Source organism: Urocampus carinirostris, chromosome 16, assembly GCF_059441175.1.
Source record: "Urocampus carinirostris isolate Australia breed hairy pipefish chromosome 16, RoL_Ucar_1.0, whole genome shotgun sequence".
NCBI lineage: Eukaryota > Metazoa > Chordata > Actinopteri > Syngnathiformes > Syngnathidae > Urocampus > Urocampus carinirostris.
In genome coordinates, this window is record NC_142364.1 from 295,954 (window position 1) to 309,735 (window position 13,782).

The window sequence follows — 13,782 nt, forward strand, 5'->3', positions numbered from 1 at the left end:
GTTGCTTTAACTGGATTACTTTCAATTACTTTTGGATTACTCCAATACCAAATATGCTAATAATAGACAAAAGAAACTAAATATGAATAAAATGACTCAATTTTGTGCAGGCTTGGGGAGTAACGGAATACATGGAATGGCAAAAATTATGTTGGCAAGCTGTTTGGATTTATTTTCATTTTGTTTCTGTCGCATTTCATGTTAGTTTTGCCGGAGATCAAAGCCAGGAGAGCTTACCAGGAGTTGTGAGTCATCATTTTATTCATATTTAGTTTCTCTTGTCTTTTATTAGCATATTTGGTATTGGAGTCATCCAAAAATAATTGAAAGTAATCCAGTTAAAGTAACCCTACCCAACCCTGCCGGTATCACACCGATTTACTGAAGATTGAAGATGGTTACTCGTCGCCAGGATGTTAATTTACATTACTAATGTAATGATGAACATACATTTCGGATAAAAATCAACACATAGCTCGAGTTTAAGGTTGGGGTCCCATTCGTTTATTTTTTTCATTTATTACACAATGAGGCTTTAAAAGAAGGGCCTGCAAAACCAGAACATTTTAATGAAAAATTTTAAAGAATAGCACACGCATATGCGTACAAGCATATATGTTGTAGGTATGTATGTATGTTTGCATATATACACGTCAAGTCAAGTCACATTTATTTATACAGCCCTTAATCACAAAAATGTCTCAAAGGACTGCACAGGATTACAATTACACAATTGCACAATTACCTGATCTTAAACCAGCATGTGGGCAAGGAACAACTCAAAAACCTTAGTGTGAGGAAAAAAGAGAAACCTTGAGAAAGGACCTCACATGTGGTAATCCCCCTTCCAGGATTGACCAGGGTGAATTACAATTAGCATTACTGCACACAGAATAGTAAACACTAGGTAAGATGTTGAAAATGTCCGGAAAGTGAAACGTCCATCCATCATCTGCACCGCTTATTCTCAGTAGGGTCACGGGGGGGCTGAAGCCAATTTCATCTATCTTCAGGCAGTGGGCAGGGGACACCCTTAACCGGTTGTCTACACACTGGAACAGACAACTCACTCGCTCATTTGCTCCTAGGAACAACTTAGACCAGCCGATTAACCTGAAAGGCATGTTTTTGAATAGGGGGGAATGGATTTACCCGGAGAAAACCCACGCTAGCACGGGGAGAACATGCAAACTCCGCACAGGAAAGCTGGTAGCTGGATTTTACCCCATGACCTCAGAACTGTGATGCGGACGCACTAACCACTCACCCGCCGTGCCGCCTATATATACTATACAGTATATGCATGCTAAGAAAAGTTTAGATAAGCCATATCACAATGTATACAGTTCATTCACTGGTGGATATTCTAAACCTGATTGCAAGAAGGGAAATCATATCAAACAGAGTGACCAATACTATTCTCACTAGCATATTTTAGCTTGACTTGAGAATCTATGATGGCAAACTGAGCAGGCAAAATGTGTTTCACTATTGTGGGTGCTTGTGTGCCTTTTTATGCGGCCACTCTGGTTAAATTTTTACCTCAAATTTAGCAGGAAAAAGACTTTTCACAAGTGTGTCTTTTTAGGCTCCTATTCTCAGAGAATTTTTGACCGCAAACTGTGCAGGCATAAGGTTTCTCACAAGTGTGGATTCTTGTGTGGACCGTTAAGGCCTGTTTCCGACTGAATCTTTGACCGCAAACAGAGCAGGAAAAGGGCTTCTCGCCAGTGTGGGTTCTTGTGTGTTTTTTTAAGTTTCCTTTCAGGCTGAATCTTTGACCACAAACTGAGCAGGAAAATAGTTTTTCACCGGTGTGGGTTCTTGTGTGATTTTTCAAGTTTCCTTTCAGGCTGAACCTTTGACCACAAATAGAGCATGCAAAAGGCTTCTCACCAGTGTGGATTTTTGTGTGTCTTCGTAAGCCCCCGCTCTGGTTAAATTTTTGATCGCAAACTGAGCATGCAAAAGGCTTCTCACCAGTGTGGATTTTATTGTGTTGTTTTAAGCCATTCTCAGAGAATGTTTGACCGCAAACCGTGCAGGCATAAGGTTTCTCACCAGTGTGGGTTATTGCATGCGATTTTAAGGAACTCTTCCAGCTGAATATTTGACCGCAAACTGAGCAGGCATAAGGTTTCTCACCAGTGTGGGTTCTTGCGTGTGATTTTAAGGAACTCTTCCTGGTGAATCTTTGACTGCAAACTGAGCAGGCAAAAAGCTTCTCACCAGTGTGGGTTATTGTGTGTCTTTTTAAGCTCCCGCTCTGGTTAAAGGTTTGACCGCAAATTGAGCAGGAAAAGGGCTTCTCACCGGTGTGGGTTCTTGTGTGTCTTTTTAAACTCTCGCTACGAGTAAATCTTTGACCGCAAACTGAGCAAGGAAAAGGCTTTTCGCCAGTGTGGAGACTTGCATGTCTTTTTAAAGTATACTTCCTCCTGAATCTTTGACCGGAAACTAGACACGGAAAAGGCTTCTCACCTGCGTGGAGACTTGCGTGTTTTTTTAAGCTCCCGCTCTGGGTAAATTTTTGACCGCAAATTGAGCAGGAAAAAGGCTTCTCACCAGTATGGATTTTATTGTGTTGTTTTAAGTTTCCTTTCAGGCTGAATCTTTGACCGCAAACTGAGCAGGAAAAAGGCTTCTCACCAGTGTGGGTTCTTGCGTGTCTTTTTAAGGTATACTTCCTGCTGAATCTTTGACCGCAAACTAGACACTGAAAAGGCTTCTCACCAGCGTGAACTACCATATGCAATTTTAAATCACTCTTGAGCAGAAACGTTTTCCCACCATGAGAACATTTGTTTTCACTTTCCGACTGTTCGTCGCCATCGGTGTGTGCAGAGTCGGATGTGTTGCCGTCATCAGTTCTCACGTCATGACGGGAGCTGCTTCTTAGAGGCTCTTCATGTTGACCTTCGGCGGTTGAATGGACCCCTGCCACGAGCAATTCAGTGAAATGCTCCTCCTCTTTAACGGGATCATGTTTTGCGTATTCCTCCTCCTCTTTTACATGAACAAGATGCTCCTCTTGCTCCTTTTTAACGTGATCAGGCTTCAAATCCACCTCATGCCCTTTGACGCCAAGCAACTCTTGTTCCTGCCGTCCAGGACAAAGATGTTCTTCACTGGCGTCTGCAGAACACAAGAACACATGGAATTTAAATCAGAGTCCAACAATAAAACGTCGTCGTTTTTTGAGAATCTAAATCAGTGCAGCTCCAGCCGCCTTTAATCAAGGCGGCAGCCTTTAAAAGTGGCTGGTGACAAATAACCAACAAGCCAGTGTCTCCAGCTCCACACACGTCAAGACTTTCCCTTTAGATCTGGTCTCCCACACCCACACCTTAGTAAATTTCAATGAATCTTGTCCAGTAAAATCGTGGTGTTTAAGTCTGTTCCCAGTGTACCTGCCACAGTTGGCTACTTATTCTTTCAGATTTAATTTCCCGCTATGTTCCGGTCCGGAGCCTTCGCTCTGAAAACGCCGGTCTACTCGTGATCCCAAGAGCCAAGAAGAAATCCGCAAGTTGGAGAGCTTTCTCCATCCGGGCCCCGGTGCTGTGGAATGCTCTTCCCCTGAAATTCGATCCGCAACCTCAGTGGAAATGTTTAAATTTAAGCTTTAAACACACTTCTACTCTATGGCATATAAATAATCTATATTTTATGTTGATAATATGAGTATCATTTGCCCTCATGTAGGTTTTAGATGAGGGGAAGGTGTCATAATAGTCTGTAGTTTGCAATAGTCTTTGATCTGTGTAGCCCTTTCAGACTCTTTCTGATTAGATAGATAGATAGATAGATAGATAGATAGATAGATAGATAGATAGATAGATAGATAGATAGATAGATAGATAGATAGATAGATAGATAGATAGATAGATAGATAGATAGATAGATAGATAGATAGATAGATAGATAGATAGATAGATAGATAGATAGATAGATAGATAGATAGATACTTTTAGATTAAGGGCTATACAAATAAACATGACTTGAATTGACTATTCTGGTGAAACCCTAACAGGTTCACTCCTTCGCAGAAAAAAAAGAAGACCTTCCCGCAGCACAGAGGAAGGTTTCGGGTAGCCAAAATTCAAGACAATTAGCTATTCAAATAAAAAAGGATTAAAAATCCATAAAATGTCCACAGTTTAGTGGCAGGTTCCCCCATCGGGAGATCTAGTTGAGTGTCGTCTGCGTAGCAATGGAAACTGATATTATACTTTCTCAGTGGCAAGCAAGCTGGACCGGCTCACAAACTCTTTTATTAGGAAGTGGCTGGGGATGCCAAGAAGCCTCAGATGTGGGCTTCTTTGATTGGAACATACTCCAACTGCCGCTGCATTCCATCAGCCTTGGTTACAAGAAGGAAAAGGCTCTGATGGTTATGGCATTGAGAGTCCTCAGACTATTTGGTTAGGGCAGCGGGCACCAAAGTTCGAACAGGAAGGGGGTGAAAAAGCAGACCAAGAGGTCCACCAGGTAATCGGCAGGTTAAAACATCGTGAGGTGGTCTCGGTTCCAGGCGGGAGAAGAAATCCATGGTCGTGAAGGAGGCGATAAGGTCTGAACAGGAACGCCATACCATCAAAGTGGTTTTCCAGAACATGGGAAGGGATCATGGACAGTTGCTTCAGTGCTATATTTTGTACGTTTAACATTTATATTCGTATGTTTAAGGCTTGTATAAGTAACCTGTATTGTTTTGTACTCAAAAATAAACATTTGATAAAATAATATGTTCTATAAAAATAAATAAAGTCAAGCTTAACTTACTTGTGGAAGATGGGATTCAAGAGTTATGCGACCATCTCCTCCGTGTTAAAAAGAGTCCGAAAAAAACGATCTAACGATTTTCTCAACCGCATCAATCTTTCATATTCCACTTTCATTTCAAAAGAAACGACTGCCCTCTTCTTACTCTAAACCAGTGGTCCCCAAACTACGGCCCGTGGGCCGGATGCGGCCCGCCTCCACATTTGGTCCGGCCCCTTGAACAATACCAGAAAGCATTTTGATTTTTTTTTCATATATGTGTATTTGTATTTGCTAATAAAGTTGGACTTTTGCAATAAAATGTTCATTAGTTATGAACTATTTTCATAATTAACTATTAGTTAGTAACTATTTTATATGGTGTAACAAGGGTTGTTGACTAGTTAAAATGTTATATTTTGGGATTTTGGTGTTGTTTTGTAAAGCAGAAAAAGTGAAGTACCAGTATATCACCACTAGATGATATAGTCTCACAGGTCAGAGAAGGGTGATTTAATGAGACTCGTTCAATAAATCACTCTTAATGTCAACAAGGAAATGGTGTCGTGTGAGACTGACATTTACCATCTATTTTGCAGGTGAGATGTGCAATACATTTTTACATTTAGGCACTCCTGCAATCATCACACTTTTTCTGTTACAAACTGACACCGGCCCCTCATCAGAGAAGGGAAAAGTTATGTGGCCCTCACAGGAAAAAGTTTGGGCACTCCTGCTTTAAACCAACGATATTGAATGGATGCACGAGATATTAAACAATAAAAATGTCAACGTTTTTAGCGCGCTGGAGATACAGTATAGAATGTTTACACACGAACCAGGAAGAGGAAGCAGATTTCTTCTTCGGGTGGATGCTGGGTGAGCTCTCACAGCGCCACATGCTGGTAGCGGCGGAAAGAAGCACCCGAATTTTTTTTCGTATCTACCCTTTTTTGTAAGCCGAATGGTCGTAAGTAGGGGAGCGTCTGTACTAGCTTAGCTTGATTTGTTAGCTCACCATCGATTTAGCTGAAGTCTGAAGGTTATTCAATGACAAAAAGATTAAATCTGGGTTTCAATTGATGATCGTGTTATTAAATCTGTACGTTTGAATAAAAAAGTAAACTAAGGTATTTTACCAAGAATTGCAACAGCAACCCCTTAAAAAGTCCTTTATCACAAAAAGTCTTAAAAGCTGTTACAGAGCACAACAAAATAACTAGTAAAAAATAACAAAGCTAGATAAAAATTGTAGGAAAGGGAGTATTTTAAACATAATACAGTGGAACCTCAGTTTTCGAACGCCTCTCAGTTCGAACAAATCGAAGTCCGACCAAAAATGTAGAGAAATTCTTGCTACGCCGGTAATGCGTGAGTTCCATGCTGAGCGGCGTACTGGTGTTTTAGCCCCTTATTATGCCTCCGAAGAAAGTCAGTGCAAGCGGCAAAGTTGCTACAGGTGAAAAAAGAAAAGTAGTGCGTACAACTATTGCATTTAAGAAAGAAATAATAGAAAAAAAAAGGTGTGCTGATCTTGCTAGGGAATACCCCACCGTCCACCTGCGCCTTCTGCTGACCATCACAAAGGTAAGAAATCCTATTCATGATTCTTTTCTTTATCGTTTTTTATTTTTATTTTTACACGTTCATGTTAGCGTAATCTTTCGTACGGAAGATTACGATAACGCGAACGTACGATTAGCCTGGGTTAGCTTGATGTTTATGTTAAACATTCAGGGTAAACATTCAGGGTGTTGGAACGGATTAAAACGATTTACATTATTTTTAATGGGAAAAATGATTTCGGTGATCAAACAAATCAGTTTTCCAACAGGGTTCTGGGACGGATTATGGTTGAGAACCGAGGTTCCACTGTATGAAGAAATAAAGTAAATATGTCACTTGGTTGACATAGAATCCAAATATCACATATGATTAATATATAATTATGTATGTTCATCAGCTTTACCGGAAACTTCAGTGTGTACGTGGCAAGTTGGTGCCCTCCTATAACCGCACCGGGTGAAACACATACGTTGTAAAAATATCAATGATAATCGTGTAATGTAAAGTTCATACTCTGGTTTAAAAAAAAACTAAAAAGGAGCTAGATAGCTAGCTAAAAGGGTTAAAGCTAAATTCTGACTATATATTCAGACTCAAAACAAGAAAAGAGGCCGAAATTTAGCTGACCAACCTGCTCTGTTCGGAACAACACAAAGCTGCTTGATAACGGAGTCCGGTCTACGAACTTCTCGCTCGTTCTCCTCTTGCTCTATAAACTCTCCTTTGCCTCTAGTACACATGTTCGCCATGTTTGAAGCAATCACTTGATTTTTACCAATATTAATTGAGTTTTTTTCCAAAACGTAGTCAGGAACATCGTAAACCGATTCGAATGGACAGTAGAAGTAGGCGGAGCTTTAACTAAACAACTTCCGGTCCCAAAAGAGATACGTCAGAAATATTTTTTAATACATTTTGGAGGAGGCACAATTTATGACCGTTTTTGTGTTTTTTGGGCAATCGTGCTAAACATTTTAAAACATTTTTTTCTACATGAAACGAAGTAACGACTGCTAACCACAATTTAAGTTGAACCTTGTGGAAAAGCGCTCTCCTGTGGATTAATGTGGTACTGCAGATCTTGGTTGCTCTAGCTCTTTTGTTTGCCGGTTTCACACCGATTTACTGAAGACTGAAGATGGTTATTCTTCGCCAGGATGTTAATTTACATTAATAATGCAATTATGAGTATCCATTTTGAATACAAATCAACAATTAGCTAGAATATAAGGTTTGTGTACCATTCAGGATTTCTTTTTTTCATTTCTGGTTTGATGTATGTAAACAATAAACAACTGGTCCCTGTATTTTATTTTTAAGAAAAAAATGAATAGTCAAAATCTCTGTTTTTAACCAACAAATATTGGCCAATATACAACCGGAGACGTTCATTTTTTGCTCCTTATTCCACTACTGGCGGACTGCTGTCCCCTAGCGTCTGTTTTCAGGCACTCACATGAGATCGCCAAAGTTAAGCTGCAGAATTCAGTGTTCACTCATCACTAAATCTGGCTCAACAACAAACCTTTTTGAAAACGAGAGCTAACTTTGTTACCCTAAAGAACAGTAGAGTATTTGAGATAGATGTGGGTCGATGGATGTGAGGACATGGACGCTAGAGGGCAGCACGCAGCCGAGGCGGATGTTGTGGAATAGAAGAAAAACAATAAACGTCTTCCGGGTCATGAAAAGAAGGTCATAGTCGCGTGTGTTGGTATTCAAAACAAACAAATTAATGTTGAGCTTTTTTACTTTAAGACCATTCTAAAACGAATTGCGCACCCGATTATAAGCCGCACCCACATTTTAAGAGGAAAACCGATTTTGTACTTCATAAGCCACACCTGTTTATAAGCCGCATTCGCCCACATTAAAAAATGTAACACAAACACAAAATTAACCCAAACCCGACTTAAAGTCCCGCGACTGAAACTAAATGTCCTTCATTAAAGTACACAGTCCAAAAATCACAGCCGTCAAAATGAACGGAAAATGATACCGGTACTTAAGGTTTGATGCAGACCTGCAGAGTCCGGGTTCCGTTGAAAGTAATCCAAGGAAAAAAGTTTATATTTCCAAAGGTAAGGGTGGGAAAAATATATATCCACAATTGTCCGCCACGTTCACAAACAGGTCTTTACCGGTCCCCACTTCCCGTTACCCCCCATTTGTTCCGCCCCTCCTTTTTCATTGGCCCATGCAAAACATATCAGAATAAGTGTCTAAAATGTATACATTACAAAAAATTAAAATTGCAAATACATATTATACATGGGTTACACATATTTACAAAGAAGACGGTGCACCGAGAGTTTTCAAAGGTTTAATAATAATATAACTTTCATCCCAAACGGTGCCTGTGACAGGTAGCAACACGCTCGCAACACAGTAAACGGGTCTGTTATAAAAACATACCGTACTTGTAAAAATCACGGTTAACCGTCCTCATCTTCCTCCTCGGAACTGAAGCCATCAGTCGTCTTCCTCAGTGTCGGAAAGAAACTTTGTCATATAGACGTCGCCCCACGCTCCCGCAGCCTCACTCGCGCTGACACTGTCGCTGGAACTCTCATCCACTCCTGATTCTGTGCTCTGTTTCCTTCTTTATCGGACTGCTCAATTGCTTTTAGCTTGAAAGTTGCGTCATGTGCCTTTCTTTTTGCAATTTGCATGATGAGGGTTTACGCTAATTTAATATTTGCACAAGCCAAGAAGTTGCAGTCTTCCTCCGTGCATATATTCCAGCGGTTTAAATCTTACCTTTTGTACTCCAGCGCCGCTGGCGGCAGTTAGAAAAATGACATAAATTGGCCGCGTCAGTGAATAAGCCGCAGGGTTGAACGTTTGGGGAAAAAGTAGCGGCTTATAGTCCGGAATTTACGGTATTTTAAAATACGCTCTATAAAAATCACCCTAATTCAGTCAACAAAAGATCTCTAAAGAGGGTCCACTTCCGGACTAGTTATGATGCTTTCATTATAGGTAAAAAAAAAAGGTGTGTGTACGTTGTAGATTTATTCACTTATAATCGGATTTAAAAAGAATATTGGAAAAGGTTATTTGATCAACTCAAAAAAAATAACACGTGTACATGCGTCACCAGGCATTGGCTTAAGTTTTGTTATGGCACCAAATCTTGACCATACACAAATGTGACGTGAGATTGGGAAAAGCACAATTACGTTAGTGATAAGAAAATCAAATAAAAATAACGTAGTTTAAGCTTTTCTGGAATGCTGCGTGAACGAGACATTCATTGATCAGTCTATTTGTTTTTTTCAAGTCATCGTTTAATATTGGTTGTGACCAGGGGCGATTTTATGTTCAGAACTTTGAGGGGTGCTATGAGTGATTGGTTGGAAACCAAGTGGGTAAATATGACACAATGAGGCTTTAAAAGAATAGGCCTGCAAAACCAGTACATTTTAATGAAACATTTTCAAAAATAGCACATGCATATACATACAAACATGTATGTATGTTTACATATATATGCGCGGATGCACTAACCACTCATCCGCCGTGCCGCCCATACATTAGACCGTATATGCATGCTAAGGAAAATTTAGATAAGCCATATCACAATGTATACACTTCATTCAGTGATGGATTTCCTAAACCTAAATGCAAGAAATCATATCAAACGGAGTGACTAATACTATTCTCACTAGCATATTTTAGCTTGACTTGAGAATTTATGATTGAAAAATGTGTTTCACCAGTGTGGGTTCTTGTGTGCCTTTTTATGCGGCCACCCTGGTTACATTTTTACCTCAAATTTAGCAGGAAAAAGACTTTTCACTAGTGTGGGTTCTTGTGTGTCTTTGTAAGAGATTCTTAACGCTGTACTTTTTATCGCAAACAGAGCACGCAAAAGGCTTTTCACCAGTGTGGGTTCTTACGTGTGTTTTTAAATATTCTTTCTGGCAAAATCTTTGATCACAAACTGAGCAGGCAAAAGGCTTCTCACCAGTGTGGATTCTTTTGTGTTGTTTTAAGCTCCCATTCTCAGAGAATTTTTGACCACAAACTGTGCAGGCATATGGCTTCTCACCAGTGTGGGTTCTTGTGTGGATTTTTAAGTTACCTTTCAGGCTGAACCTTTGACCACAAACTGAGCAGGAAAAAGGCTTCTCACCTGTGTGGACTCTTGTGTGCTGTTTTAAGCTCCCATTCTCAGAGAATTTTTGACCGCAAACTGTGCAGGCATAAGGTTTTTCACCAGTGTGGGTTCTTGCGTGTGATTTTAAAGACTTCTTCCAGCTGAATCTTTGACCGCAAACTGAGCAGGAAAAGGGCTTCTCACCAGTGTGGGTTCTCATGTGTTTTTTTAAGTTTTCTTTCAGGCTGAATCTTTGACCGCAAACTGAGCAGGATAAAAGTTTTTCACCAGTGTGGGTTCTTGTGTGCTTTTTCAAGTTTCCTTTCAGCCTGAATCTTTGACCACAAACTGAGCAGGAAAATAGTTTTTCACCAGTGTGGGTGCTTGTGTGTCTTTTTAAATTCTCACTTAAAGTAAATCTTTGACCGCAAATAGAGCATGCAAAAGGTTTCTCACCAGTGTGGATTTTTGTGTGTCTTCGTAAGCTCCCGCTCCGGTTAAATTTTTGACCGCAAACTAAGCAGGAAAAAGGCTTCTCACCAGTGTGGGTTATTATATGTTGGGTTAAGTTTCCTTTCAGGCTGAATATTTGACCGCAGACCGAGCAGGAAAATGGCTTCTCACCAGTGTGAACTACCATATGCAATTTTAAATCACTCTTGAGTGGAAACGTTTTCCCACAATGAGAACATTTGTTTTCACTTTCCGACTCTTCGTCGCCATCGGTGTGTGCAGAGTTGGACGTGTTGCCGTCATCAGTTTTCACATCATGACGGGAGCTGCTACTTGGAGGCTCCTTCCACTTCTTCTCCATTTGTTGACCCAGACCTTGGGCGGTTGAATGGACCCCTGCCACGAGCAATTCCGTGAAATCATCCTCCGTTTTAATGTGAACAGGCTTTTCTTCTTCCTTCTCTTTAACATGAAGTGGATGCTCCTCCTTCTCCTTCTTTTTAACGTGATCAGGATTCAAATCCACCTCATGCCCTTTGTTGCCAGGCAACTCTTGTTCCCGCCGCCCAGGACAAAGATATTCTTCACTGACGTCTGCAGAACACAAAACACACATTGTTCTTAAAACGTTAAATATTTTCAACAAATTTAAAGTAGGCTAAACTGAATCTTTGGAAAAAAATACACATTGACCAATCAAAGAGGAAAAAAATCCCTCTCGAAAGGGAACCGACTCCCCATTGGTGAGGAGCCGGCCCCCGTCCCTCGTAGAGCCATAATGTTCACAAATGACACACATCACTACAGACGCTTCCCTAGTTACGAACGAGATTGGTTCCGGCCGAACGTTCATAAGTTGAATTTGTTTGTGAGTTTCTTCTATTTATCTCGATAGTCTTTTGTCTATTTATCTCGATAGTCTTTTGTCTTTTTTTTTCTCTTTGAGGTCATTATTACATGATTTACCCTGGAGTGCCATGTCCAATCTCGTTGCATACCATGTTTCCCAACGTCTATTCTATTGATGTGTGGATATCTACCTGATAGCGACATCCGATGCTTTTTTTCGTGCTCAAGTTTGTGTTTTGGTTCCTTCAGAAAAGAGTTAACATAGTTTATTCCTTTAAATAAACATTACTATTCTCACACTGCTTATTTCTTCCTTGCCTATTTGCAGTCTTTTAACGAAGACAATCACGTGTTTTTTTCTCGTATAAAATGTCCCTTTTAATTTAATAAAATAATTTAAGTAAAAATGATTTGACCGTTTAAAGATATACATGATTCCTCCCTGATTAATCAACATTATAATTCTTGCTTTAGGGTTTTATGTGACCAAAAATACACCCTCTCTTAAAACAGGTTTAGTTGCATCCAGCGAGGTGTGCTTTTCACTGTGAGGATATGGACCCACCACGAGTAACCAGGGTAAATTTCATGGACCTGCAACCTTCATAGCCAGAGATAGATGGGGGGTGCATTTCTCGGCAGCCAGGCTGGTCCCTCCCACCAGCATGGTTTACATTTGTTAGGTTGACGTTGGATCATTTGTACTAGAAAAAAAAAAGACACAGTTGCTGTGACAATATTAGGCACACGATGATCTGTTTACTCAAGTCAAACACAAAATACAATTATCGACGTGTTACGTCTTCGTTTGACTATGAGAAGAAATCAAACACGTTCGTCTCCCGTTTATCTGTTGATGGTTTGACAGTCCGCTTATCCTGGTTCGACACTTCGTTTCAGCATAATCAGCTTTATGGTAGCGTGCATAACAGTTTAAATACGAGCGATTTGAGTCGGAAAAGGCAAAATAAACACGTTACCTGCTCAAAAGTGCTTTATATACGGTGTGCATTACCGTTCGATCACGTTCACAACAAATACAAAGAAGACATGGTTTAAGTTGTATTACATTCCCAACAAATGCAAGACGAAGTGGTCTTGGATATATGTTCGCCCTTACATACCCGAAAAGTGATGTAAAAGTGAGATAAAACGAGGTAAAAGTGGTTGTAGTAACAGGAGTGACGTGTGCGCGCTCCCGCAACAGGGGATGCAATTGTCGGCGGCGATGCAATTCTCCGCATAACACCGGTAGCGGCGGAAAGAAGCACTACAGTACTCGGAAAAGGTGCACACAATACAAAATCTAACTCACAGGATACTTTTTGACATCCCGGATTTTTTTTTCGTATCTACCGGTTTTTTTTAGTCGAATGGTCGTAAAAATAGGGGAGCGTCTGTACTAGCTTAGCTTGATTTATTAGCTCACCATCGACCTAGCTAAAGTCTGACGAAGGTTATTCAATGACACGAAGATAAATTTTGCGTTTCAATCGATCGCCACGATATTAAATCTGCACGTTTGAATAAAAAAAAAAAAACACAAAACATAATGACTATATAGTAAGACCCAAAACTAGATGGCTAGCAAGAAAGGAGGCCAAAATTTAGCTGACCAACCTGCTCTGTTCAGAACAACACGAAGTTGCTTAATAACGGCGTCCGGTCTACGAACTTCTCGCTCACTCTCCTCTTGCTCTATAAACTCTCCTTTCCCTCTTGTACACATGTTCGCCATGTTTAAAGCAATCCCTTGATTTTTACCAAGATGATTTGAGTTTTTTCCGAAACGTGGTCAGGAACAATCGTAAACCGATTCGAACGGACAGTGGAAGTAGGCGGAGCTATAACTAAACAACTTCCGGTCCCAAAAGAGATACGTTAGAAATATTTTCTAATACATTTTTGGGAAGGCACAATTTATGACCGTTTTCGTTTTTTTTGCAATCATGTTAAATATTTTAAAACATTTTTTTATACATGAAACGAAGAAACGACTAAGTTGAACCTTGTGGAAAAGCGCCCTCCTGTGGATTAATGTGGTACTG

General features: G+C 40.2%; 3 protein-coding genes across 5 annotated transcripts in view; all 3 read right to left on the reverse strand.

Annotated features, from left to right (window-relative positions):
- The window catches only part of LOC148349910 (uncharacterized), a 46,907-nt gene that overhangs the window by 22,394 nt on the left and 10,731 nt on the right, over positions 1–13,782 (reverse strand). The window lies entirely within an intron of this gene.
- LOC148349913 (uncharacterized) lies at positions 477–7,167 on the reverse strand. The gene is made up of 2 exons (XM_088355465.1): positions 6,962–7,167; positions 477–3,135 (listed from the first exon to the last, which is right to left on the reverse strand). Exons 1-2 carry the CDS (start codon positions 7,077–7,079, stop codon positions 1,550–1,552), a joined length of 1,704 nt encoding a protein of 567 aa, XP_088211591.1. The 5' UTR covers positions 7,080–7,167; the 3' UTR covers positions 477–1,549.
- Positions 9,096–13,563, reverse strand: LOC148349914 (uncharacterized). Of its 3 annotated transcripts, none has more exons than XM_088355470.1 (3): positions 13,355–13,501; positions 12,329–12,438; positions 9,096–11,479 (listed from the first exon to the last, which is right to left on the reverse strand). In XM_088355470.1, exons 2-3 carry the CDS (start codon positions 12,399–12,401, stop codon positions 10,110–10,112), a joined length of 1,443 nt encoding a protein of 480 aa, XP_088211596.1. In that variant the 5' UTR covers positions 12,402–12,438; positions 13,355–13,501; the 3' UTR covers positions 9,096–10,109. The 3 variants fall into 3 exon arrangements, with proteins under 3 accessions (XP_088211596.1, XP_088211597.1, XP_088211595.1); XM_088355471.1 differs by having other exon boundaries at positions 9,098–11,479; positions 12,300–12,438; XM_088355469.1 differs by lacking the exon at positions 12,329–12,438 and having other exon boundaries at positions 9,101–11,479; positions 13,355–13,563.